General features: G+C 40.9%; 2 protein-coding genes across 6 annotated transcripts in view; one reads left to right on the forward strand and one right to left on the reverse strand.

Annotated features, from left to right (window-relative positions):
- The window catches only part of BRCA2 (BRCA2 DNA repair associated), a 40,648-nt gene extending 30,510 nt beyond the window's left edge, over positions 1-10,138 (forward strand). For 3 of the 4 annotated variants that reach the window (XM_052812208.1, XM_052812207.1, XM_052812209.1), the window contains 9 exons: positions 185-340; positions 2,461-2,605; positions 4,575-4,696; positions 5,763-5,964; positions 6,195-6,361; positions 6,456-6,591; positions 7,236-7,492; positions 7,997-8,149; positions 9,432-10,138. In XM_052812208.1, the coding sequence (XP_052668168.1) occupies positions 185-340; positions 2,461-2,605; positions 4,575-4,696; positions 5,763-5,964; positions 6,195-6,361; positions 6,456-6,591; positions 7,236-7,492; positions 7,997-8,149; positions 9,432-10,058 (1,965 nt within the window). In that variant the 3' untranslated portion in view covers positions 10,059-10,138. The remainder of the gene's footprint in view (positions 1-184; positions 341-2,460; positions 2,606-4,574; positions 4,697-5,762; positions 5,965-6,194; positions 6,362-6,455; positions 6,592-7,235; positions 7,493-7,996; positions 8,150-9,431) is intronic. The other variant, XM_052812210.1, reaches the window with a different exon arrangement.
- A 782-nt stretch (positions 10,139-10,920) lies between these two features.
- On the reverse strand, positions 10,921-24,035 carry N4BP2L1 (NEDD4 binding protein 2 like 1). Of its 2 annotated transcripts, none has more exons than XM_052812231.1 (5): positions 23,831-24,035; positions 16,012-16,136; positions 15,079-15,167; positions 13,769-13,845; positions 10,921-11,815 (listed from the first exon to the last, which is right to left on the reverse strand). In XM_052812231.1, exons 1-5 carry the CDS (start codon positions 23,953-23,955, stop codon positions 11,587-11,589), a joined length of 645 nt encoding a protein of 214 aa, XP_052668191.1. In that variant the 5' UTR covers positions 23,956-24,035; the 3' UTR covers positions 10,921-11,586. The 2 variants fall into 2 exon arrangements, with proteins under 2 accessions (XP_052668191.1, XP_052668192.1); XM_052812232.1 differs by lacking the exon at positions 23,831-24,035 and adding an exon at positions 16,500-17,604.
- Between the last annotated feature and the right edge of the window lie 90 nt (positions 24,036-24,125).

The following is a 24,125-nucleotide window of genomic DNA, read 5'->3' on the forward strand; positions in this document are numbered from 1 at the left end:
TGTTTAAAATACATTCTTCAATATGAAAAGAAAACTTGAAATTAAAATGTAATGCGTTCAGATGCAAAAATGAGATATTCTTAGTGAGGTCAACATGAAAATAGTCTTTCCTCTAGATGTAATAAGTTGGATATCTTTTTGACCTACCAGTGACAGTTTATCATTCAACATTTAACTTGTTCAGATTTCAGCAAACAGCACTCGATGTGCACGATGGCATGCAAAACTAGGATTTCATCGGGATCCCAGACCTTTTCCTTTGCCTTTGTCATCGCTTTACAGTGAGGGTGGTGCAGTGGGGTGTATTGATGTAGTTATTCAAAGAACTTACCCTATTCAGGTATGGTATAAGTATTTTATGAATCTAACAGGTTCTATGAAATCTAAATTATATTAGTTAATTGCTATATCATTCCTCAAATCAGACATAATATACAGAGCTAAAAAATTTAAGAAAAGGTACCATTTTGTGTAAAATGAACAGGAGTGGTTCTTGCAGCATGCATGTATTTAATATTTCAAGACTGGAGTACCCTGCTGTAAGAAGAATTTGAGTTTGCACTCAGTATCTTCTGGTTGGCTTTGCTTTCAGCTTCAAAAAGCCACAAATAATTGAATTTCAGTTCTGTAATCTAAAGCACAGCACTTGTTTTGAAGGAGAAAAAAAATTGACAGTTTCAACTCCAAGTAGAAGTGAAACCCAACTTTTTCTATTATTAACATACATATCCCTGCAAAGAAGTTAAATATTTATAACCATTAGCAAGATTACTTTTTCTTACATGTAGCTGGCTATATTGTATAAGATCTATTATGTAAAAATATTATTGAAAATACAATGTGATTAATGGTGTAAAATAGAATGAAGATCTTTTAAATACCACTTGATATCCAGACATTTTAAATGTGGTCAGACTTTGCTGTAACTGCTTGCTTTTGTAACAATACCGACTACAAAAAGAAACAATATTTTTTTTAGTAATCAATCCTCTTAGTGTTAACAATTTAACTAGGATACAACTTTCAGATTTTGTTAACTTTTCTCAGAGTATATTATACTTGGCATGTACGCATAGGGGTTATTTTTTTTCATTGCTTTCTTTCTAAAGTGTTGTATTACTGTTGGTTGATGTAGAATGAATTCTGCAAAGGTAATAGCAATATTTGGTTTGGATCATTACTTTGGTATTTAGATCATTACTTTAATGGAGGAAATTGCAGCACTTAACTATATGAACAGCCTGACAGAACTAACATTTATTTAGGTCCCAGAAAGGGGGCTGTAATCTGTAACCGCATCATAGTAAGTGGCTTCCAGGCTGGGGAGGAAAGTGGTGTTTTGTATCTGACTGTATCAAGAGATTGATGTGCTGATGTAGAGATTTTTTTTTTTTCTTTACAACACTGAGACTCTTGCTCAAACATACCAAAATGATAGGAAGACTTGCGCTGTCTGTCTCCTTTCACCGCAAGAATCAAGGAGTGTAGGAATCATAGTAACCCTAATTAAGGTGTCAAACTGTGAATAGTGCAGGAAATACATGGCATGCAGTTGATGAGGCAGGCAGAGCCTATTTCAACAATTCACTGCCTCATAAGGATTAGTCCTTCAACCCTTCCTCATCCTGCTCTCACTGTACTCTCTTGCTGCTTCTCTATGCTAAACCTGGAGCTCACCTGATCCTGTTGCTTAGCTAATATAATTCACTAAACCAGGAGTAAATGACTAACTAATAATAATAATTAAAAAAAAAAAAAAGGTGCAACAAACTGCTGTCTATTGAATAAACTGATGTGGTCTGATGAGGTCAAATATGTGCTAAAGCTAGTGCAAGGGAGAAGATGGGACTTTTCAGTAAAGAGGAAGGGAAGGGATCGCTTTCAGCGGCAGTGACCTTTTTGTTTGGCTCACCTATCTCTTAAAATCAGGCAAGCCAGTTCTGGCAGGGTTGTGGACAAGGCTGTAGTCCTATGGAACCATTTCAGGCAGAAAAAGTTTAAGAGCATCTGCAGAACAACATCATAGTTCTTTTACAGCCTCTAATCTAGCGTGTTAAAACAGACAGTACAGTTGATGTGGAAAGACAAATTGGATAGAATGCAGTTCTGGTATATTTTTAAGCATTGAGTTTGATGGTTTGTATCTTAATGTATCTACCAGTGGGATCCAACTATCTTCTAAATTACATCATTGATACCTGTTACTACTATAAGCTGTGGTTTCTTCAGATGTTAAATCATGCAGTTTTGACTACTGCTCCATTCTGTCTGTGTATCTTTAAAATGAAGATTTACCAACCAGTGCTGTGGGGTTTTGCCTTTTATCTATCTAGAACTTATGATCTACTGCCTGTTCTTTTTTTAAAGCATTTTTGCATAACAGTAAGTATTAGAAGGAAGCTAAATGAGGTTAAAAATTAAAAATAGTCTGGGTTTTGTTTTTGAATCTTTTCATTTCAGTGGATGGAAAAGACATCAGCTGGTTCGTATGTGTTTCGTAACAGCCGAGCTGAAGAAAGGGAAGCTGCCAAGCATGCAGAGGATCAACAAAAGAAACTGGAAGCTCTGTTTGCAAAAATCCAAGCAGAATATGAAAAGCATGAAGGTAAAGCTTTCATTGTTTCAGAACATGTAATAAGAACACAAAAACTTTTTTGGCATCTACAGAAGAGTTTAAAGAAACTGGCAAAAACTTCTCTGGTGATAGAGAAGCAGAGATAGGGTGTTGGGTTGTTTTCTTTGTTCGTGGTGGTTTTGTGTTGTATTGTTTTAGGTTTTTTTACTTCCTATGTATCAAGACCTTTCAGTACAAAACAGTTATATACTTACTTGCTTGGCTTTGCAGCTATCTAGAAAACTCTCCCTGAACATGTTGGTAGCCAGGCTACTAAAAAATTACCATTGAGATGATGCTCAGGGAAGTGCCACAAAGTTGTAGAATTGTTAATTCCACTCTCTTCAAAGACCTGACACTGTAATATTTCACCCAGAGGTGGGTGCTGCTTAGGATGTATCTCGGTAGACCTGAACACCAAGACTGAGCACTGAGCGTCTTTCCAAACAAACACTGCAGGACTGTGGAGATACTGAGGTCAGTGGAGCTGCTAAATGGACCCTGGTGACACAGGATGTGGAGAAGGCTGAGTTACTGGATGCCTTTTTCACCTCAGCCTTAACTAGCAATACCAGCCTTCAGCAATCCCAGGACCTGGAGTCCAGGGTAAAGTCTAGAGCAAGGAATACATAACCTCTTGGGCAGCCTGCTGTAGGTGACCCTGCTTGAGCAGAAGGATTGGCCAAGATGACCTCCAGAGGTCCCTTCCAACTTCAACCATTTTCTGATTCTGTAATGGGATGACACTGCACACCTCTGCCTGTGATTTCTAGCAGGAGTTTCAGGTCTGCTGTTGCTGTTAAGTGCCACAACTGGCTGCTGATTGCTACAGCTTCACAAAGCTCACTGCTGCACCAGAACTATGTTTGCTTCCCCTTAGGTTTGACTCAGCTAAACTGGAATGAGGAAGGGTATTAGGATTCTTGCCACACTGATTATGGATTCCAGCTGCCTTGATACTCTGGTCTGTTTTTTGAGAGGAGTTTTTTGTTGGTTTCGATTTGGTGTTGTGTTTTGGTTTGGTTTTTCCCCAAGAACAGGTAGGATTCCCTCACTAACAGTAGCCTGTGCAGTTCACATTTCACAGGGTAGTATCTACAACCCAGATAGCCTCTCCCTTTCCATAGAGCTTTCTCATGGTGATCTGTAACACTGAGAAGTTCTCTGACTGCTTGCTTAGAACCTGGAGTCCTTCACAAGTAACAAGGAAAAGGCAAATAAAGCCATGCTCTAAAAAAAAAAAAAAAAAAAAAAAAAACCAAAAAGCCAAACCCAAACCAAAGCAACCCACCACTGAATTCTTAGTTGAAATCAGAGATTGCTTTGTAATTCTTAACTTCACTGACACAAACTTCCACATATCAATCACCTCATTGTGTTGTTTTATGTTCGACTGGTAAACTTGTCTGTACTGGAGTCTACTACACTGAAGGAATTCATCAAAATGCTAGCAGCAAAATTACTTATCTAAAAAGAGGGTAATAGTTTAATGTAATGAAGTTAACTTGGCTTTTAGCTGGTGTCCTAAGGAGGCTTCGTGTGCAGGCCTGTGGTGACCTGTTGTCCCAGATCTTGGTATGTTTGAGACTTTTCTACTTTTCTGCTGTATGAGAGGAAGTGACAGATGTACAGAAAATATGGTCAAGTATTGATGATGTTTCATGGCAGCCCATCAAGTCTCCCACGCTCTCCTAAGTGCAGACACTGATACTGGCTTCCCCAAAGTTTGTATAATAATCTAATCTACGTTGTATTTAAATGAATGAGATTTTTTTACTGCTTGTATTTTCCTAATATATATATACACACACACACACATATATATCGGTTCCTATATAGAACTGTTTTGTATTTTTATTCTGGCAAAGCCTAAGTACTACCATGCTTCTTACATAATTATTTTTTCTTTCACTTTTAAAGTGTATTGGTTGTACTCAACATAATGGCTTTTTTTCAACAGAGAGAACTAGCAGAAGAACACCAAGATCACGCATAGTCACAAGGCAGCAAATCCATAATTTGCAAGATGGTGCAGAACTTTATGAAGCAATTCAGAATGCATCTGATCCTGGTTATATGGAGGTAACTGTAGATCCTACGGTGCTAATTTTGAAATGCTTGTAGAATAATCTACAATTTACTACCTCATGCTGAAATCAGCCATTAAATTACTTTTTTTTTTTTGCTGCGTTTTGAGATTTTCTACAGCATGCTTATTGTTAAATAAATTAAGATTAAAAATTTTGAAAATATTTTAATGAAGGCTTGTTGACATAGATTAATAATATCTTGGATTGCAAAACAGAATGCTATTTTCTCTTGATATAAAAATCCAGGATATAGCACAATTAAAAGTTAATGTTACTTGTAATTTTATTACTTTTCTTTGTCTTGCATATATGAAAACTAAATGCATCTCGTAAGCCTTGAGTTTCACACACTTATTCTTGCATGTTGTTCACTGAAGTATTTGAATTATTATATTGTCATTGTTCCAGTTCAATCACAACTTTTAAGTATTTATGCCTTTATTAATAAAGATGCAGGTGATTAGTCCCTGCCAGTTGTTAAAAATTAAATACATGCCTTGCCTTTTGCAAGTCAGGGTCCCTGACTGTCATAAAGCCATGCGATCTGTGACATTTTTGATAAAATGTTATGCATATCTGTGGTGCTACACTTAAAGGCGTCTGGATCTTGAAGGCTTGGTCAGAAAGGTAACACTCCTGATGCATTTTAGTGTAAATCACTGTGTCAGCTCAGAGATAGCAGCCTGCTGAGAGGTGCAACTCTTTTCTTCTTACAGAATTTTTTTCTAATATTTCTTCTTTCTTATGAAACAAGCAAGCATGTCTGTTATATTAAATATTCACCTTAGTTATGCACTCTTAAGCAGGCTTCTCACTAATTACCACATAAGAACTGCATGTAATGTAATACTTGGACAACGCAGCGCCAGCTGAGTACCAGTCAAGACTGCTGACTCCTGTTGTGTTACCATACCTCATTTCGAGTCCTAGTAGTGTATCAGTTGAACAACAGATTTCTTGTAACAGACAAACACTTAAGAAAGAGGCTATCTAAAAATCTTGACAGGATTTTTTTAATTAATAAAAAAGATACTAAATACGTTTTCTCTTGGTTACAGGGATATCTTAGTGAAGACCAGTTAAAAGCTTTGAATGCTCACAGGCAGTTGATGAACGATAAAAAGCAAACTCAGATACAGGAAGAATTCAAGAAAGCTTTAGAGTCGGCAGCACAGGAAGAAAATGGTTGTTCCAAAAGAGATGTGTCTACTGTATGGAAACTATGTGTGGTAGACTACAGAAAGCAAGAAAAACATAAAGGTTAGTACTTGGGAAATTATAACTAACTTATCTAAACATGGTAACTGGCCAACATAGCAGGTAGATTTGAAGTTTCCCAACAGTATTCTAGCTTGCATGTTAATATTTCCAGTTTTATTTGGGTTTTGATTTAGGGCTTTGGGGTAGGAGGGAGTGTTGTGGATTTATTTTGTTCAGAAGCCTTCAAATTAGAATTGCACAGCTAATATATCTTAATCTGGTATTGTTAGGAGCGATACTGAGTATCTGGCGTCCACTGCTAGATGTTTGTTCATTGTTAAAGGAAGGCAGTCGGTACAGAATCTACCAGCTGTCAACATCACAGTCCAAAGGAAGATCAGACTCAACTAACATACAATTAACAGCAACAAAGAAAACTCAGTACCTACAACTATCAGTAAGTGCTTTAAGTGCATAAAGATATATTATTAAAATGTATCACAGTCTATATAAGTGTGTTGTAAATACTTAAAAATTTTGTGTTTCTCCAGGTATCCCAAGAGATGCTGGTACAGATTTTCTTTCCAAGAAAGGCTCTAAAATTCACCAGTTTGTCAGATCCTTCTTTTCAGCCACCATGTGCTGAAGTTGATTTAGTTGGAGTTGTAGTTTCTGTTAGCAGAACAGGTATGTTGTGGACCACATTCATCTCCTCCCATTGAATAAGCACTAAATTTTTTATTTTAAAAGTCAAAATGATCTTGGTGTTGTAGGTGCATCTCAGCCCTGTGAAAACCTGCTAATATAGCCCATCACTGTGATATGCTGGCAGATAATTCTGTTTTCCTGAAGAAAAACTGTCTTTGCTTATTAGCTCAGGAAGAATTTAGTAAGGGAGGATCTAAGCTCATGAGAAGCTTTTCTTCATTTTTTTCCATAAATGGTGGATGTAGGTTCTCATGTCTGTGTTCAGCATCTGCAGAAGTACCCCTGTGCATGTACATGAGATCCCTCTTTTGTGTACAGTGTCATGGAATGAATGGAACGCAGGCACTGGAGCTCATGGGTAGGGACAGGTGGATAATCTGAATAAAAAGGAAAAGCACCATAGGAATATTGGTTTTTAAGCACTGGAACACAGCCTTTGAGTCGTTTTCTGTAATCAGTAGGAAGATAGTGTAGAATATGAATGAAGCACGAAACATAACTGCCATGTTACATTTATCAATTCTCTTTCAAGATGTGTGTAGCTTTTTAATAGATACAAATTGCAGTAATCAACCTTTACTTAAAGATTTAAGGTTTAATTCAGGCTTTTTTCTTGCTTTTAGGTTTCACTACTATGGTGTACTTATCTGATGAAAGCTATAATTTAGTGGCAGTAAAGATCTGGACAGATCTCAGACATTTTGCTATTGAAGATATAGTTGTCCGCTGTTCATTCATTTCTGCAAGCAACCTTCAGTGGCAGTCTGAATTCAGATCAGAAATTCCTGTGCTCTTGGCTGGAGATCTTTCTGTATTCTCAGCCAGTCCAAAGGAAACCTATCTTCAAGAGAAGGTTAATGAACTGAGAAGTACGATAGAGGTAAATCTGTAGATTTTTAGTTTAATGATTTAGTTACTGCTGTGTTACGTTCTTCTGGAAGGTGGAGTAAGGTGTTAATGCATTTTTCCTGGAGGACTCTACATATCACCTATTGAATGTCTTTTGATTTTTTTTTCTTTTTAATTCAGCTCAGCCATCACTGTCTTTAGGATGTACCACAATCTTCTCTGGCTAGCAAAAAATATTGCACCTGACAATAGGGAATCTGTCATGGACAGTTTTGCTCTAGCCTTTTAAAAATTGAAATTTACTGTCTTGCTTAGCTGAACATACTCAGTATCAGACTGTTTATTTCATTTATTTATTTATTATTTCAATTTTCTAGCTGTTCTAAATAGCATTCTCACTTCACTTGGTCATGCATTCTCACTTTTTACTGAAAAATAAGTTTAAATACAAAAGTCTTAAATACTTTGTGAGCATATAGTACTTAGACAATTTGAAAAATGACTATTCTGCATTGTAAACTGTTCTCCTTTATAGAATGTGGCCTCCTTTTGCTCTGACGCAGAAAGTAAATTGATGAATTTGCTACGAAGAAATCTCTCTCTTACACCCAGTTTAACTAAAAGATGGGGCTTGGAATGCCCCTCTCCTCCCTGCAGCTCAGGTCTTTATGCAGAGGATAAAAGTTTGGTAAGCTTCTGGTAATTAATAATCTGTTTTTACTGACAGTACATATAGTAAGGATATAAGAAGTTTTATACTGATAGCTGTGGTGAATGGTCTCACTTTTCAGTCCACTCCATATGTTCTCTTCAGGGCAATGCAAGCTGATTAGAAGTTTTCTGTGTGTGGGTTTAGGATTATTCCCCAGGAGGAACTGTGAGACTTTTCTTCCTCCAAGCAGTACATGAAAACCTCCATTGTGGCCTGTGTTTTCACAGCATACTTTAAATATTCTGAATTTTATATGAGTAAAAAGAATCATCCTTTCCCTATAGATGATTTATCACTTCCTTGGTCCCACTGTGAAGATTATCTGACATGGATGTTACTGGAAGGAAAAATCTTGATCTGTAAATTTTTCTTTTCATGGCATTCTGCAGTTCTTACCTTTGTTTAGAGAATTCACCTCCTGGTCATATTTTCCTAGATATTGTTCACTGTTTCCAGGATTTAAAAGGGAAGAGGTATCACCTAGTAAATGTTTATATTTTATAGCAGTCTTGACAAAAATTGAGTTAAATAGTACTCAGGTTTCCTAGGGGGGCTGCTGGTGGCAAGCTGTTCCTGACATGGAGCACTGAGTGCAGTCAGAACAAAAATTTTTCCTGCCACTAGTAGTGAGGGAGGTGGAAACACCCCAATGTGATATCAATTCCCAGGGACTAAATTTTAGCTTATAAGGCATCCTTTTCCATTTCAGAGAGAGTGCTAATATTTAATTCTGAAGGTTTTGTTTATATTCATTATTTATTAAATATATTAACCAAGTTAAAACAAATGAGACATTAAATCTATTCTCAAGTTAAACATGTGTTTGAATTATTTGCTGTGCAGCATCTACCTTGTGTGTATTGTTATCTTCAAGTTTTTTGGTCTATATCCCTTTTTCCTTGTTTTCTCCTGTTGAGGATATATGCAGTGCAGTAGAAGACTTAACTCCTTTTTATGAGCGTTTTGATTTCTTACCATCTGGCACAGAAAAATTTTCATACATTTAGCTTAGATTGCAGAAACAACATGGAAATGTGCTGTCTTAATGTACATGTAAACAGTGATTTATCAAGCATCAATACTGGAAAGAATAATAGTAGTCACCGTCAGAAGATATAAAACTAAGGTTAAGTTGGACATGAATGATGACATAGTGGTTTTGTATCAGTTTTTTCCCCCTGTTTTGTGGAAGTAATTGAGGAAACTAATGAAATAGGACATTCTCTAGTCAACATAAAACTTATTTCTTTTTAACTAGATCTCTTCCAAAATTGAAATAAAGCATCCAAGCCCTTTGTCAACTAGCACACCGAATATGAAACTTGTCACACGAGGGTCAGTAAAAACACCTTCATCTGCTACAATCAATGACGACCACCCCAAAAACAGCAAAAAGAGAAAAGCTATGGACTTCCTCAGTTGTATACCTGCTCCTCCACCACTGCCACCAATGTGTTCAATATTTTCTCCATCTTTAAAAAAAGCATTTCAGCCTCCGCGAAGTTTGGGTTTACAGCATAGCAAGTCATCAAAAGAAACAAATCAGAATATTGTTCACGTCACCCCCTGTAGAAAATTGAGAGAAACTGTCTGTCTTCCTGAGAATGACCTGGTTGCTGATGAAGAACTTGCAATGATTAATACACAAGCACTCACAAATAATTTACGAGAAGAAAAGAAGATTGATTACGTAAATGAAAACAGCAGTACAATACCTACTAATTTATCTGATGATCTTTTTCCCAAAAATAGTTCCAGGTCTACTGGGGAAGCAAATAACTCATCAAAAAGCAGTTCTAAAGTAGCTGAGGCTCTTCAGAAGGACATAAAGGAACCTGAGGACTCGTTACCAGCCCGCAGAATGCTACAAAGACAAACCCCCTGAAAATGCTACTAACTGCACATGTACAGTATTGTATATATTTCAAATTCAAATTATTTTTACAATCAGGATTTAATGTACAAAGTGTATTTAATAAAGCTATATTACAAAAACAAAGACTCATGGAAATGACATTTCATCTGCAATATAATTTGGAGTTGAGTAATTATACATTTCTCACACAAACATGTATCATACAATAGCATTAGTGTGACTGAAGGTTTGATGACATTTTATAAGCTATTACTTTGATTCTGATGTTTTCTTAAATTACAGCAGGATTTTGTTTCAGTCTAAAGCAATCAATCAGTTTTGTCACACCCTGCAGCATTAGAATAGCTGTTTGGCTGTCAGAAGTGGCACAGGTCAAAAAAAATAAACAATTCTCCAAGTTTATTGTTCCCAAACATAACACTTTAATTCTGAAATATTGGAGGAGACCACCAGCTCCCACTCGGCAACCTTTCAGGGGTCCTGTGCCCTTCACTTGGCTCAGGGGCTGGCTCCTGTCACCAAGCTGGACATTGTAGCAGGACTGGAGAACTGTAATGGGCTGACACACGCTTGCGGGTAGTTCTGTAAACCTTTGTGCAATACAGCAGAGCCAGGTTCCCTAGGCCCCCTAGTTTACAATATCTCATACATCTACTGTGTCCTGAAGACAGCCTGGCTTTTCTCCAGAAACAGCATATTTATTTATACTTCTGCTAAATTACTAGATGAATAACAGCTATACCCACATTTCTTAATGTCCAATGTGAGCTGTCTTCATTTCCTACTGCAAAATCACTCGCTAGTGTCCTGTTCTATAAGCACTGCCTAATAATCCACACCTACTTAAAAAAAATGCCATCACAAATGCTGAGTTTTAAAAATGTTTCACAAGGGTTTTTAATGAGGACATAATCAGCAGAATTTAACAATATGGATAAAACTACTGCAGGATAGCTTCTTTTCTCACCCATCTGGATCCAGACAGCAGACATGTAGATAAGGAACAGCATCGCACCTTCCTACAATCTGTTAGAGCTCCCTTTTCCACCATTCACTTTGCCTCTCTTAAAGCTAGCAGTAATGCTCTAGGCAAGATGATACAAAAGGTTATACAGCCAGATATAAAGTATTAAAATGGCAAGAAATGACAACTGCATGGAGAAGGAATTGGCCACATGGCCCGTAAGAAAGAAAGAATTTAGGAATATTTTATCTATTAGCGACAGAGCGCGATGCAGGAAAAAAAAACCAAACAACCAAAAAGTGTGTTACAGCCAGTAAATTTCACTGTAAGCTTGAATGGATTTTTGTGGAGGAAGACAGATGAGAGGGAGTACAGTTTGTACTGGGGATAGTGTTCTTAGATTAGTCATGTAGAGCTGTGAGATCATAATCCAGTGACATTTAAAGATTTCTAAGAAAACAGTAATTTAAAAATGTAGTAGAAAAATACAAGAATAAAAAAGTTTAGAAAAAATGTAAAACTAGAGACTTTTATACCCTGATCATTAAAATATACACTGAGGAATCCACCTCTTCAGTTAAATGGCATGTTGTTTGTACGTGCTACCTGAAGTCTTCTGTTTGAGAAGGCTGGAGGGCGGTTGGAATGGGCACCCATGCCATAAGCTGCATTTGGTCCACTGGAGCTTCTCTCATCTCTGCTTGGTTTTTCAGCCCGAAGAACACTGTGGAAGGTAACATTGTGCTCATATTGTTCTTTCATCCGTTGTATCTTTTGTCGAGGGACGTGATGAATATTCCTTCTGTAGAGTCAAAATTAACAGAAAACACAAGTATTTAGCTGCCCCTGTATTAGAGGTTACCTTTAAGCTTGCTAAGGTTTCTCACATGTTCAGGATAATGATTTGTGTCCCCACTGATCTATTTCTAGCCTTTTTTCCCAAATGGTTGTTCACTTCCACCTACTTCAAATTATTATTATTGTGACTGCTGAAACACGTAACACAAGTATTTTTGTGGGCAGCCAGGACGTAAGAAGTTAGACAAATGCTTTGAAATGAAAGAGCTACGTAGAAGACCTCTATTATTTCACATGAGTATTGCTGGGTTTTAGTGCTAATGGCTTGTTAGCCTCAGGGTGAGCTTTTGTACATCTGGAGAAATGCAGACAAGGGCTGTAGATAGCCCAGACACTGACTTATAATCAGCAAGTATAGAGGTCAAAAAACGTTGCTTTGTCTGAGTACAAGTGGGGAAAAATCACACCTGACATGGCTCAGGCTCCAGGGCAGATTGGTAAATGACAAGTTTGAGAGGGAGAGGAACAGGATACTCAAACATGCAGGGCTTTCTGGAGAGACCAGAAACAGCCACAGTCTCTCAACACGTCAGTGGGAACTGTTTTTCCAAAGACCACTAGGAATTCCTGCTTGTCTGTGAGTTTGCAAACTCTGAGTATCTTTGGGGTTTGCCATTTAGCTCTATAAGGCATAATCTGTGACCTAGAATCTAAGTTCATCCTGCATCCGTATTTTCAAAGCCTTGTGTTGTGCAAATCCGGCAGGGCTCAACACGTTTTTTTCCCTGGTGGAATTAAGGCGACAGCACCGCAGCAGGTTGCCAGCTGCAGCATCCCAATTGCGAAGAAGCCACACGCATGCAGCCTGTGCCTGGGGCCAGCAACCAGCACAAACCCTACTGCCAGTAAAGACACGATGTGGAACCAGACTGGGAGCGACCTTCAGCTGCCCTTGAATCCTTTGCCAAAGAGCTGCTCCAAACTGTGCGTATTTGGATTAACTTTACGATGCTACTATAAAAAGCTGACTTATTTCAAATGATTAATAAAACAAAATACAAGTTACCGAGTAGCTCAGCCTATAATGAATGGTCACCAGTGAAATCTGTCTCTGCAGTGGTGCCCTACAAATGCCTCCCAGCTGGTGCTGACTTTTGACTGGAGTTCCTAGCTGGTATAAAACAAATAAATCAGTTGGAATGAAGTACCCATGCCCTGTTCCCTTGTGATAACAAATAAGTTAGCACATGTTACCTTCTGGATCGAATAGATAGGAGTGCACTCGTTACTGTAACATAGTTTACAGCGGGTTGGTTAAAGGCTAGAAAATTAGCCTGCATGGAGTTCGTTCTTTGTGATATAACCATTAACACTGCAGCCTCTAGCCAAACTAACATACTTAGAGCCACATTTGGCTCCCTCTATATCCTACCACATTATGCAGATTTGGTAGATTCATTGTATCCCTTTTGTGTGTGCATGTTAAGATCTTCAGGAAGATCCTCCAGAACCCCATTTCTTGACCACATTTAATGTAGCACCCCACAGCAAGACAATCTTTGTTATGGTTAGATTTTTTAAGAACAGAAGTCTGAATATTGTCTGTAGTGCTTAGACATGGTTTTTCACCCAAACACAAGAGTGCTGCTCAAAATCCAGAATGCAAATCAGGGTTCCTACCCCAAGAAGCTTGCAGTAGAAATACACACTTTGTGGCGGGGGGCAGGGGGGGGTTGCTTTTTCTACTACCTGACTCACTTCAGCACGGTCAGGCTCTTTCAGGGCTGAATTCACTGCAGAGCAGGTACTGAGTAATAGAAAATTTCCACGACAATCATTCTCTCATCATTTACTAGGTTACTTTTTAGGGTATATGAAGAAGAAAAGGGCTGGCCTTCCTCAGAGCACATCAATAAAATGGGAAGCTGTCTGCTATATCAAAGAGAAAAAGATGTACCTTGTCAGTTCTTGAACATTGAACTTCCAGGGCGTATCTGGTTCTTGGAATATAACTTCATATCCATTTTCACGTGCCTGAAGAAGGACACAGACGTTTTAGACATACGGCTGCTGAGCTCAGGAGCAGCCAATCTGCCATACCCGCTGAGATTTTATCTGGCTAGGAGATGTATCATATGTACCAGGAGCCAGAAAAAGGAAGATAACCATGATTCCCATCAAGCTGAGTCCCAGCTTGTTATTTCCTTCTGCATCAAAGAATTTGGGTCTTCCAGCAAAACTTGCCTCAACATTGCCCCCAGTCCCCATCCATCCCCCGTGGCAATGGCACCCTGGCACTTGAACTCTGGAGGTCACAGATGGTTCAAGAGCCACAGGCTGGCCACGGCAATCTGGAGCTTCTGGGAGCGTGAGGTCAACATCTATCAGTCCCGCTATTTCCAGCCACTGAGTCTACAGGCCTCAATTTTTTTCAAGGTAAAGCAACATCTTTGTGCACGTATATGTGTACATATATGCACACATACACACATACAACACAAAAAAAATAATATATATTTCATACAGTATTGATTGCTTTTGTTTTGTTTTAGGGGAAAGGAGGCAGGGAGATCTGTTGACCTTTTCACTCCTGGCCCACCTCTGGCTGTGCTCTCTCACTTGCTTCCTAGTCACGCACAAGCATTCACAACTGCTGCTGAAGTGACATGTCCAGGCTTTCTAGCACCTCTATGAATTCCTGCCGCTTTTGTGCTCCCATACAAGCAATACTTAGACCCAAATTTTTTAACTGACAAGACCATAACCCAAGAACAGAAGCATGAGTATAGTGTTAGCAGAGAAGCCACATTATGAAACTGTACTAAAAAATATTGCCATCTCTGCCAGAACTCCTGACACGAGATACCGAAGTGTCTTTGAAGACTCTTTATGGTTTATTTTTCACAAGGCATAAACTAAAATTGTTAGTCATATCTTAATATCTTTGTCAAAAAATAGTTTGGGAACTGTTCAATTCATGTCACTACTGGGGAAGACATCCTGATTGCCAAGAAGTTACAGGGCAAGTTCAAAGACAATCTTTTCAAGTAATTTTGTCTTTACTGAGGTGTATGGCTGACTAGATAAAACAACTACATTGGCATCTCTTCCCCTGCTTCTTCACAATATCAGTCATTAGCTATAATTAGAGAACTAAGGGCAAATAGAAGTAATTCTTTTTAGCCATGTTAAGAACTGTTTCAGTCAGGTCACCTCTGAAATGTCATAGCTGAGCATATAAAAGCAATAAATCAGAGCTTTCCCTACCATCAGCACGTACGGCTTCATCTCCCAAGCATGGATGTTGGTATTATCAATAATGATGGGGCTTTTCCCATTCTTCATTGCCTTGTGTGCTGTAATGTAACAAACACATTAAGTAAAGCGAACATGGACTAAATAACAGACCGAGCCAGGTCTCACTAGCCCCAAAGTGTCCTCTCTTCGCCCACTGCTAGCACCCTTGGTTCCCTACCAGATGGTTTTGTAGCTACCACCCATCGCGAGCAGAGGTCAGGGCCCAGCAGGTGCTCTCCTGGAGGAGGTGATGCAGCCGCTGGCTGCACGCAGTGGCAAGATCTGAACTTCTCGTAAAACATACCTAGCAGTATCACTAGGAATTTACAACAGCTGAAAATTACTGTTATTTGCAAAAGATCCCTGTTATATGATCTCAAAGCGTTTTCCATTGCTAGAAATGAGTCCAGCACACAGCCACAAAAGCATGTTACATTTTTCTCTCTGAAGTAGAGACCTGGGTTGTTTCATTCTCAAACTTATAATTAGGTTTGCAAGTTTTCCTCCTGGCTATCACTAACCCCCCCTCCCGTAACACCCACTTCCAAGTCAGGACAGACACCTAAGCCATTACAGTCTGAGGGATGCGGTGCGCACAGCTGTACTGAGCAGCTGCTGGGCTGGTATTTGCACGCCACCTGCTGTTACCAAGCTTCAGCAGTGCTACCTAATTGTCCTTCTAAAATAACATCTATCAATCACCACCACTTCTTCACTTATAAATTTCTCTCTTATAAGGCAGAAGAAATAAAATCAGAAGTGGTAAATGTATTTTTTTTAACCAGTACCCCATGAACTGCAGTGTATGACACCACTGTGAAATCTTTTATTTTTGGGGCTAAGTTTAAAGACAGACTGAAAAGCAAAACTATCCTGCAAAACCCCTGGATTGAGTTCAGTCACCTCTCTTTTGGTTCCATTTGTGTGCATCCTCTAGGAAGTCAGGCTCAAACATGTATACGCCATTTTCGATAAAGAAGTCATCAGTACTAAGAACTACAGCACTGGGATAGTCACGTTTCAGCTGTCTGGAAAAAAAAAAAAAAAGATGAAAGAAGGATTAGTATAATGCATACCTTTAATAGAGACCATTAAATCAAGAGCCATATGAATGCTCTGCAAATATGCACAGTGCATCATTTGAAAAATCCCAGCTTAAAGGATCTGAAAGTAATGTAATCAGTAGATGGACACATAGGAGGAAAGGAATGGAGCTTAAAGGCATGGCCTTGATTTCTTTAATTCAGCAGAGAAATCTACACTGGACTACCAGCATATGAGTCTTTAATCATATTAATATATTCAGTTTTCTGAGTTATCTGAGAAGGTACGACTGTAAATACAAAAAAACCCCACCAACCCAAAAAACAAAAACCAAAAAAACCCCAAACCTGCTAATCCCATGGAAGTTGGGCTCAAAAGACAATTTGACCATGGGAGTTTTGCTACAGAGAGATTTTTTAAGATAACCGGGAAGAATGATTTGTCATTTAGCAAAGATGATCAATGTTACCAGCAGTTTGTCTTGTTCTTTTTTTTTTTTTTCCTTTTCTTTTTTTTGGCTACGAAGCACATAGTACTTTTTTTTGTAATTTGCAAACAAATATCCAAGTGATCAGTCAATATTTCTTGTTATTTTTTTCAATTTTATGGTTCTTTCTCCTTTTCACTTGTCCCTGTTTTACTTAATCCTCCCCTTGTAGGGTTGAATAATTTTTATTTATTTTCAGCTTTCAAACATATTTTATAAACAAATCTGAATTGCCTAGATTGGCAGCCCCAAATGCAACAGATCCATAAAACCGGTCCCCTGTGGTGAGTGGCACAGGGCAATCCCCCTTCTCTTCACACTCATGCGTCCCCACCGCGATGCTCATTCAGACCCAGGATGCCCGTGGCGGGTGGACGCGTGTCCTGCCGTAAGCTGACCAGCTGCCTCGCAGACAGTGACGGGCTCTAGGAGGTGGAAGCGCTGGCTTAGGTGGTGGCTTAAATATGAAGCATTCCTCTGCCAGTCCTTAGAGAGCATTAAAAAAAAAATAATCTTAATGCAAAATTGTGTTCCCGTTTGTGTGCAATCCAGACTTATTTGTGTCCATAGACAATTGTCTATTTTTTTCAATGAAGGGAGTGTTGAGGGAGGAGGGAGTCTCTGCAAGAAGTCAGGGAGAGCCCACAGCATCATCTCACTACTCTCCGTCTCCCTAAAGCCCACAATGTCTCTGGAAAAGAAAGTAAGGCCAACTGAGAAACCTTGTGGCTCTCAGACATGAATGCTGCTGCCCTGCTATCTCACACCACACACAGGTCTCCAGTCCCTCAGACTTATTTCAGCTTCCCTGTTAAAATGCTTCTCTTCCATCCCCATAAGCCGCAAAACAACTATTTCTCAATGTCTTATCTAATTGAGCAACTGCAAGGGAAAAGGTGCCTCGAGGTTACCGGCAAAAACCAGACACACAGACAGAAAAGGCTTAATTCTGTCATCTCTAGCTCTGCCCTAACCATGTACTTACCAATTTTACCCTCATCTGTCTGCTAGCAGCAATTCTTCACTAGGATTGCACGTTGCACTTAGCTGAATAAAGGCCAGCTTGACTTTGTTCCGCCTCTGCTGTAACTTCTACCATCTGCTGATCAATTAATATTATTTTGTGGTTGTAATCACCCCAGAGACCCACTGCTGACGGACTGGCCAGGACTGGGCTGTAGCCACTGTTACGTATCATTTAGCACCCACATGTCATTATCTTCAAGCTCCAAAGAGATGTTTTATTCACATAATTACTGCTGGACAAACAGATCTAACAAAAGTCATGTTGCAAACTGTTAGCAAACAGTCAAATTATTTTTGCTTTAATTTTGGTCCCAGGCAAAGAATTCTTATGAAAAGCATGGGAACACCTAACGCTTATCTGGTTACTCTTGTGCTGATAAACTGATACATTCAGCTCTCACTGTAATTCAGCACCTCACCTTTCCCACTGCTTTACCCATCTGCATCACAATCTCTTCTCTAAAAAATAGACTATGCTAAAATATGTGTCGTCCCTTTAGCTACTAATAGGCACATAAAATTGTACACACAAACAAAAGATCTCAAAATATTTTTTTTTCTTGCTCAGTGTTTCTTTTAAAAATGTTCTCAACCAGTGCAAATTTTTAAAATTTTCTTAGCATATACATTACTAAATTCTTAACGCATATATGCACACTCACATGGGAGCTTTGATATTAACCCTTAAGCAATCTAAATAGTATGTGATTATCTGTAAACTCAGTCTACTATCCTTATATCACTGGTAATTAATTAAAATAGATAAAACTTGTGCTTCAAAGGAGGAAAAATATGGCACAAAATGTGCTAAGAACTATGAATTACTGTCACATTTGCTATGGTCATACCAAACAAACTCCTACGAGCAGCAACATAAGAAAACGTTAGAGTGGGAAAAAGATGATGTTTTACCTCCTGCTTATTTTGCTGTTTTTAACTTTTTGCTTTCTAAAACAACCAAACTGACACTAAATTTTACGACCATTTCTGTAATCCCCTACTGCCCATGAAGCTGACAAAAATCCTGTTTCTTCTGTCCCTTGTAATTTCCAAGGGCACCCAAACCTCTTTAGTATGTTTCTTGAGAAATAAGCCTTCTACAATCTACACAGGACCACAAGTTGGTTTAGAAGAAAGGTTTTACATAATCATGCAATAAAAATGCCTACATTTTAGCAAAATATACACCAGCTATGCAAAATGGGAGAACTTGTGACCAGTGTTATTAATTAATATATTTTGAGCAGCCCTGTCAAATGAAAACTACCCATTGCCATTAGATCAGTAAGTGTAAAGTGTACTAAGGAGCAGAAGGAAAATGAAATCTCTTTACAAGATCGAAGAGTACATATAAGCTATGTTTGCATTTTTTTTTAAAAAAGCCACTGAACTTGAAGCACTGCATTGTGATAAGCAGTATCTGTCAAAGGTTCAGTATTAATTTGCCTACTTGGGACATTTAATTGCGAAGTGCTACAGCTCTCTGTCTTGCAGTAGATACAAAATACAGTATGCTCTAGATCTTGCTAAAGAAAAGTTTGCTGCTGTTTCAGAAAATACAAAGGATTAAAAAAAAAACAAAAGAAAAAAAAAAGAAAGGGCGATGTTTCCTCCACTTGCAATAAATCTCCCCAAACCCTTTTACCTCCTTTCCTCAAGGTGAAGCAGCTTTCCACGCCAGGTACCGTATCTCACTAGATTGGCTGATACAGCTGGGGGGAAAAAAAAAAAAAAAAAAAAAAAAAGCTTTCCGATGCTTCTGCTCTTCAGCTCTGACACAACAGCAGCAAACTTCATGTACCTACCAACAGGGCCTGGGAACCGATAAAGCCCCTGGAAACACGACGCCGTGCAGAGGCACAAGCTTCACTGTCTGCCCATGGCAACCCCACCGGCAGCCTGGGTAGCAAGGATGCTGCTGAACGATGTGGTGTTCGACGTTGGCGCACGCTCATCTGCTGTCTCACCCCGGTCAGATTTGTGATGGCCGCTGGGACTAAAAAAGGAGAATCTTTCTGTTGAAAATCCAGCTGTGTTTCTGTTTGACCACAGTAGCCTTGTAACAACCGCCTCAGCAAACAGACAGGTGGTTTTAGAGTCTTCTGTGTTATTCCTCTGAAGATCTGTTCCCATAATTTATACTGTTTTTAAGTTGCCTTTTTTCTAAATATCATCTTCAGTGCTTTCAAACAATCATTGCAGGGTTTAACTGTATGTATAGACAACAAAATAATTGTTCAGGGTTTCAACTAGCTGGATGCATTAGAATACTTGGGAGAAGTCTCCATGATCACCAGTAATATCATTGGAGATAAAAAAAATCCGTAACTGTATTTCATAGGCTGTCATGTTTTTCCAACAGAAATTTTGAAAATAAATTCTGATTTGAGCCTGGTAAGCAGATTGGAAGGAACATTTTCAGTACTCAGAAGGCAACAGAACGGTATGTCAGGCAGATCTCAGAGCCGGTAAATTCCCAAGTTACTTCGGAGATCAGAACACATATGTACTGACATCACATAAAACCACTTGCTCCAGTCACTGTTCCTAACACAAAGCGTTCCCCGTGGTGTTTAAAGGTCTTCAGTTTCAGCAGAAAATCAGAACAATGAGATCTGGAGCACATGCCCAGCACTATCGGCTCTCTGCTGCATTTTAACAACTTCTAGTGCCCTGAGGACTTTGCCCGGGCAGAGGCCTGCCAGCCGACGGCTGTGCTGTTGGCAGAACACACGCATCATATTTGATAAACACATTCAGGAGAAGCACCTGAAGCAGTTTTAGATGAAGGTAAACGTTTACAGTGCGTTGTCACCTGGCAGCAGGAGGTGCAGAGCTGAAGTCCTGTCCGAGGTGCAGCTCTGCAGTGGGGTCGGGGTGCTGGTAACAGTGGCGGGGCTGGCCCAGGGCTGGATGTGCCGGGACCAACTGGGCAAAAGCAGTGGAGAGAACTGGAGAAGACACAGATTACTCCAAGCAGTGATGCCTCAGTGCCAATGCATTTTTTTCCTTTACGGAAGATTGCTGCCTCTGTGCTTTGTAAGGGAGTACAAGAACAACCTCATGTCGACTGATAAATCAACAGCAGTGGCTGACAAGTTGCATGTTTGATCATGCCCAGCCTAGTGCTTGAGCAAAACTGCTAGACAGAGGGTTAGATGTTACTTGAGCTGTGCATCACAGCAATAGATTGTAGAAGAGCTGGAAATACAGCTACTGTGCAATGAAGGGTCTGTTGCGGAAGCAGGTATGAGCTTGTATGAGGCTCATTTGATTTTTGGAGGCATTTTTGGAAGCTATACCCGCTACTGCACCTCAGATAACTGTTTTCTTAGTAGTTGCCTCGGTCTGATCACAAAATCCGTACTGTTGAGTCGAGAGGAGAGTGTTGCACACGCCTGATGGAGGCTATTGGAGACGCAACTCCCAGGTGCCCCTCTTCTCCTGCGTGCTTCTGCTGGTGGTGACGTACGGTGAACGGTTAGAGATGGTTAGGGTCACCTAAAATACGTGGTGCAGGGAAGCATATCCTTAACAGTGAAGCGAAAAGGTCTGGAGGTTGGTGGAGAGCAGACCAACTCCTCGTTCTGCCTTTACTATTCAATGTATCGCAGGTGGCCCCTTGGCTGTCTTTACCAGAACCTGAAAACCAGACCTGAACCGATCTGTACCGGTGTCAGCTGCTCCAAGCTGAGGGAGGGACTGGGATGGGGAAATCATTTTAATGAAGATGCCATAACTAAATCTTACAAAGCTATATCCAGACAGCGCTGGCTGACACTGAAATGTCAGGGAAATGAGTCACGGATGCGAGGTTGTTCCTAGGCCTGCGTGCCAAACGGAAAAGGGTCCTTCCTGCTGGAGCTATCACCAGGTTGTGATATCACCAGTGATAACATTCATGGTTTGTGACACTCCTGAGCTCTGTAAAGATGTACAGGTTGTAACTGAAATACTGGCCAATACTAAGACTGAAAGAATGGGGGGGGGGGGGGGGGGGGGGGTGAAAGCACCAGAAGAAACACCAAAGGCTAAAACAGTGGTACACGCTGACAACCAAGAAGATCATTAACAGCAATAAAACTGGGGAAGGTGCTGTTTACACCCCCCCAAAGGCCAGCACTCGGCTAAGGCCCAGCACAGATGACTTGCCCCTGGAAGACCCACACTCTGAGAGCAAGAGGATGGCCAGCAGGTCACACCAGCCCACACACCCTGTCCTTCTTCCCCTTGTTCCAAAAGAGGGAGAGGCTGCAGCTGAAAAGACACCCAAAACAGGAACATGAAAATGGGCAAAAAACCCCTGTCTAAGATTCATGGAGCACCAAGTAAGCAAAATTCAGAGGCAAAAAAATGGCAGCATAGAAACCGCTGGCTGCGAGATGGCATAACAGACCTGACCAAAACCCTCCCTGTCTGTCGCCACCGACCGAGAGGAACCCAGAAAAAAAAGTGAGGATGGGACAGCAGAAGGTCCTTGGCCTCTCCGATTTTGGGCAGAGCGCCTGTGCACATGCCCTTTGGTACTTGCAAGTATTTAGCTGTGATAGTGTGAGTGAATAAAATCCGAGAGAATAAAGTTGAATGGGTACAATGAGCTCACCAAGGGCTTTTGCAAATAAATAATAGCCTTCCTCCTCCAGTAGGATCTCGCACTGAGCTTTGTCGCAGTAATTTTCTGCAAACATTGCTTTGCCTAGCATGTTGCGTTTACCAACACCAAAAGGCACACAATGTGGGAATAGCAAATCTCAGAAGTTTCTTGGCACAGTCCTTTCATAATCTGGACAGAGTTAATGGAAAGCTACTAAATGCCATTTTTACAGCTGCCCTTTGATCTATGTACTGCTGAATGGCTCAACGCAATGACACAATTAACAGGGGCTAGAAAACAGAGTAAGTTCCTCAAACGTTCATCTCACAGGGGACTAAATATTTACAACTGCTTTTGTAAATCTGTCATTAATAATTAATCTTGTGTTTTGATCTAAAAAAATAGGTCAGTTATTTGCACTGTCTGAGAATATGGCCCAGACCATTACATTCTTACTGTACTATGAGAAGACCCAAATCCCTCTGAAGAAGGGCCTTACACGACCTCTTTAGGGAGACACATACATTTTGGGCATCAGTAAAAACACAGCATTTGGCCACTCATTAAAGAACTTGGTCTTGCAGAAGTCCTGTGAGGCAGAAGGGACAGCATGCCCGGAAAGACGGTACCGAAAAGAGGAAACCGTAGATTAACCCAGTGTATCACAAGGCTTCTTTCACAGCAGGGCCCTTCCTGTGGCAGCTCGTGATCCCAGCATGGGTTCCTTGCCTGAGCAGAGGAAGATGACGGCGAATGTTCCTCTTTTGATGGAGAGTGGGTGGCACCCGGAGCTGTGAGATACCAAACCCTGATATTTTATGATACCAGATTATGGCTACGCTGCGTCACACCTGCTGCGGTGCCATCTCCCAGCACTCCCCTCTGGGTTTTTCTACCTATTTTTAATCAGCCTTGGAGCTGTCAGAGTGGAATGGTCCGCTCTGCCCATTTTATACGCCCCTACAGCTCTGACCAGGAGTGCAGGACATCATGGAAACAGAAGTCAGAGTTGTCAATTTTCAATTTTCACAGTAAGAGACAGGAAGTAGTTTACTGTGTTTGTGATTAACCACAAAAAAAAAAAAAAAAACACCACTCTGGCACTTTTTAGAGAAGGAACAACAACAACAACAACTACCTTGGCTTGGGCGATTAGTCCATCTTACTAGAAACGTGCCTTTTGGTAACTGCTCGCTCTCTCTGAACAACAACACAGACGGTCCTACGGGCTGCGTATCCGGAGCGCAGGTACGGGCAGCTGCAGCAATAAAGCCTTCAGCCATTTCTGAAAGACAGAGGAGGTTTCCAAACGGCTCCTGCGAGGCTCCCGCTTCCCTCCTGAGCCAGAAAAACCACCTCAGCCTTCTTCCCGGTGCTCTGCAGCAAGTGTTTCCCCTTCTCCGCTCCCAGGCGGCAGCCGGGCGGGCAGAGAGCGGCCTGAAGCACCCGCCTCAACCGCCCGCCCCCGCTCCCCTCACCGCTTCTCGCACCTACCCCACGGCCGGGCTCCGCCGCCGCCGGCCGGGCCCAAGGCAAGGAGAGCCGAAGGGGCTCCCGAGCCGCCGCCTTACCTGGCCAGGGTGCTCTTCCCGGCGCCCGGCAGCCCCCGCAGCAGCAGCACCAGCCTCCCGCCGAAGCGGCCCCGCGGGGGCTGCAGGCTGAGCCCCCCCAGGGCCCGCAGCAGCCGCTCATCCATTTCCACACACGCCGCTTCCCCGGCGGCCCAGGGGCCGGGGCCGCAGGGCGGGAAGAGCCGGGCCCGGCCCAGGCGGCGGGGATTCCCTCTCCCGTCAGGCGCCGGGCCTCTGCCGTGTGGGCGGGCGGGCGGAGAGCCGCGTCCCTCGGCGGAGGGTGGGTTTGAGGCGG

Source organism: Harpia harpyja, chromosome 17, assembly GCF_026419915.1.
Source record: "Harpia harpyja isolate bHarHar1 chromosome 17, bHarHar1 primary haplotype, whole genome shotgun sequence".
Taxonomy (NCBI): domain Eukaryota; kingdom Metazoa; phylum Chordata; class Aves; order Accipitriformes; family Accipitridae; genus Harpia; species Harpia harpyja.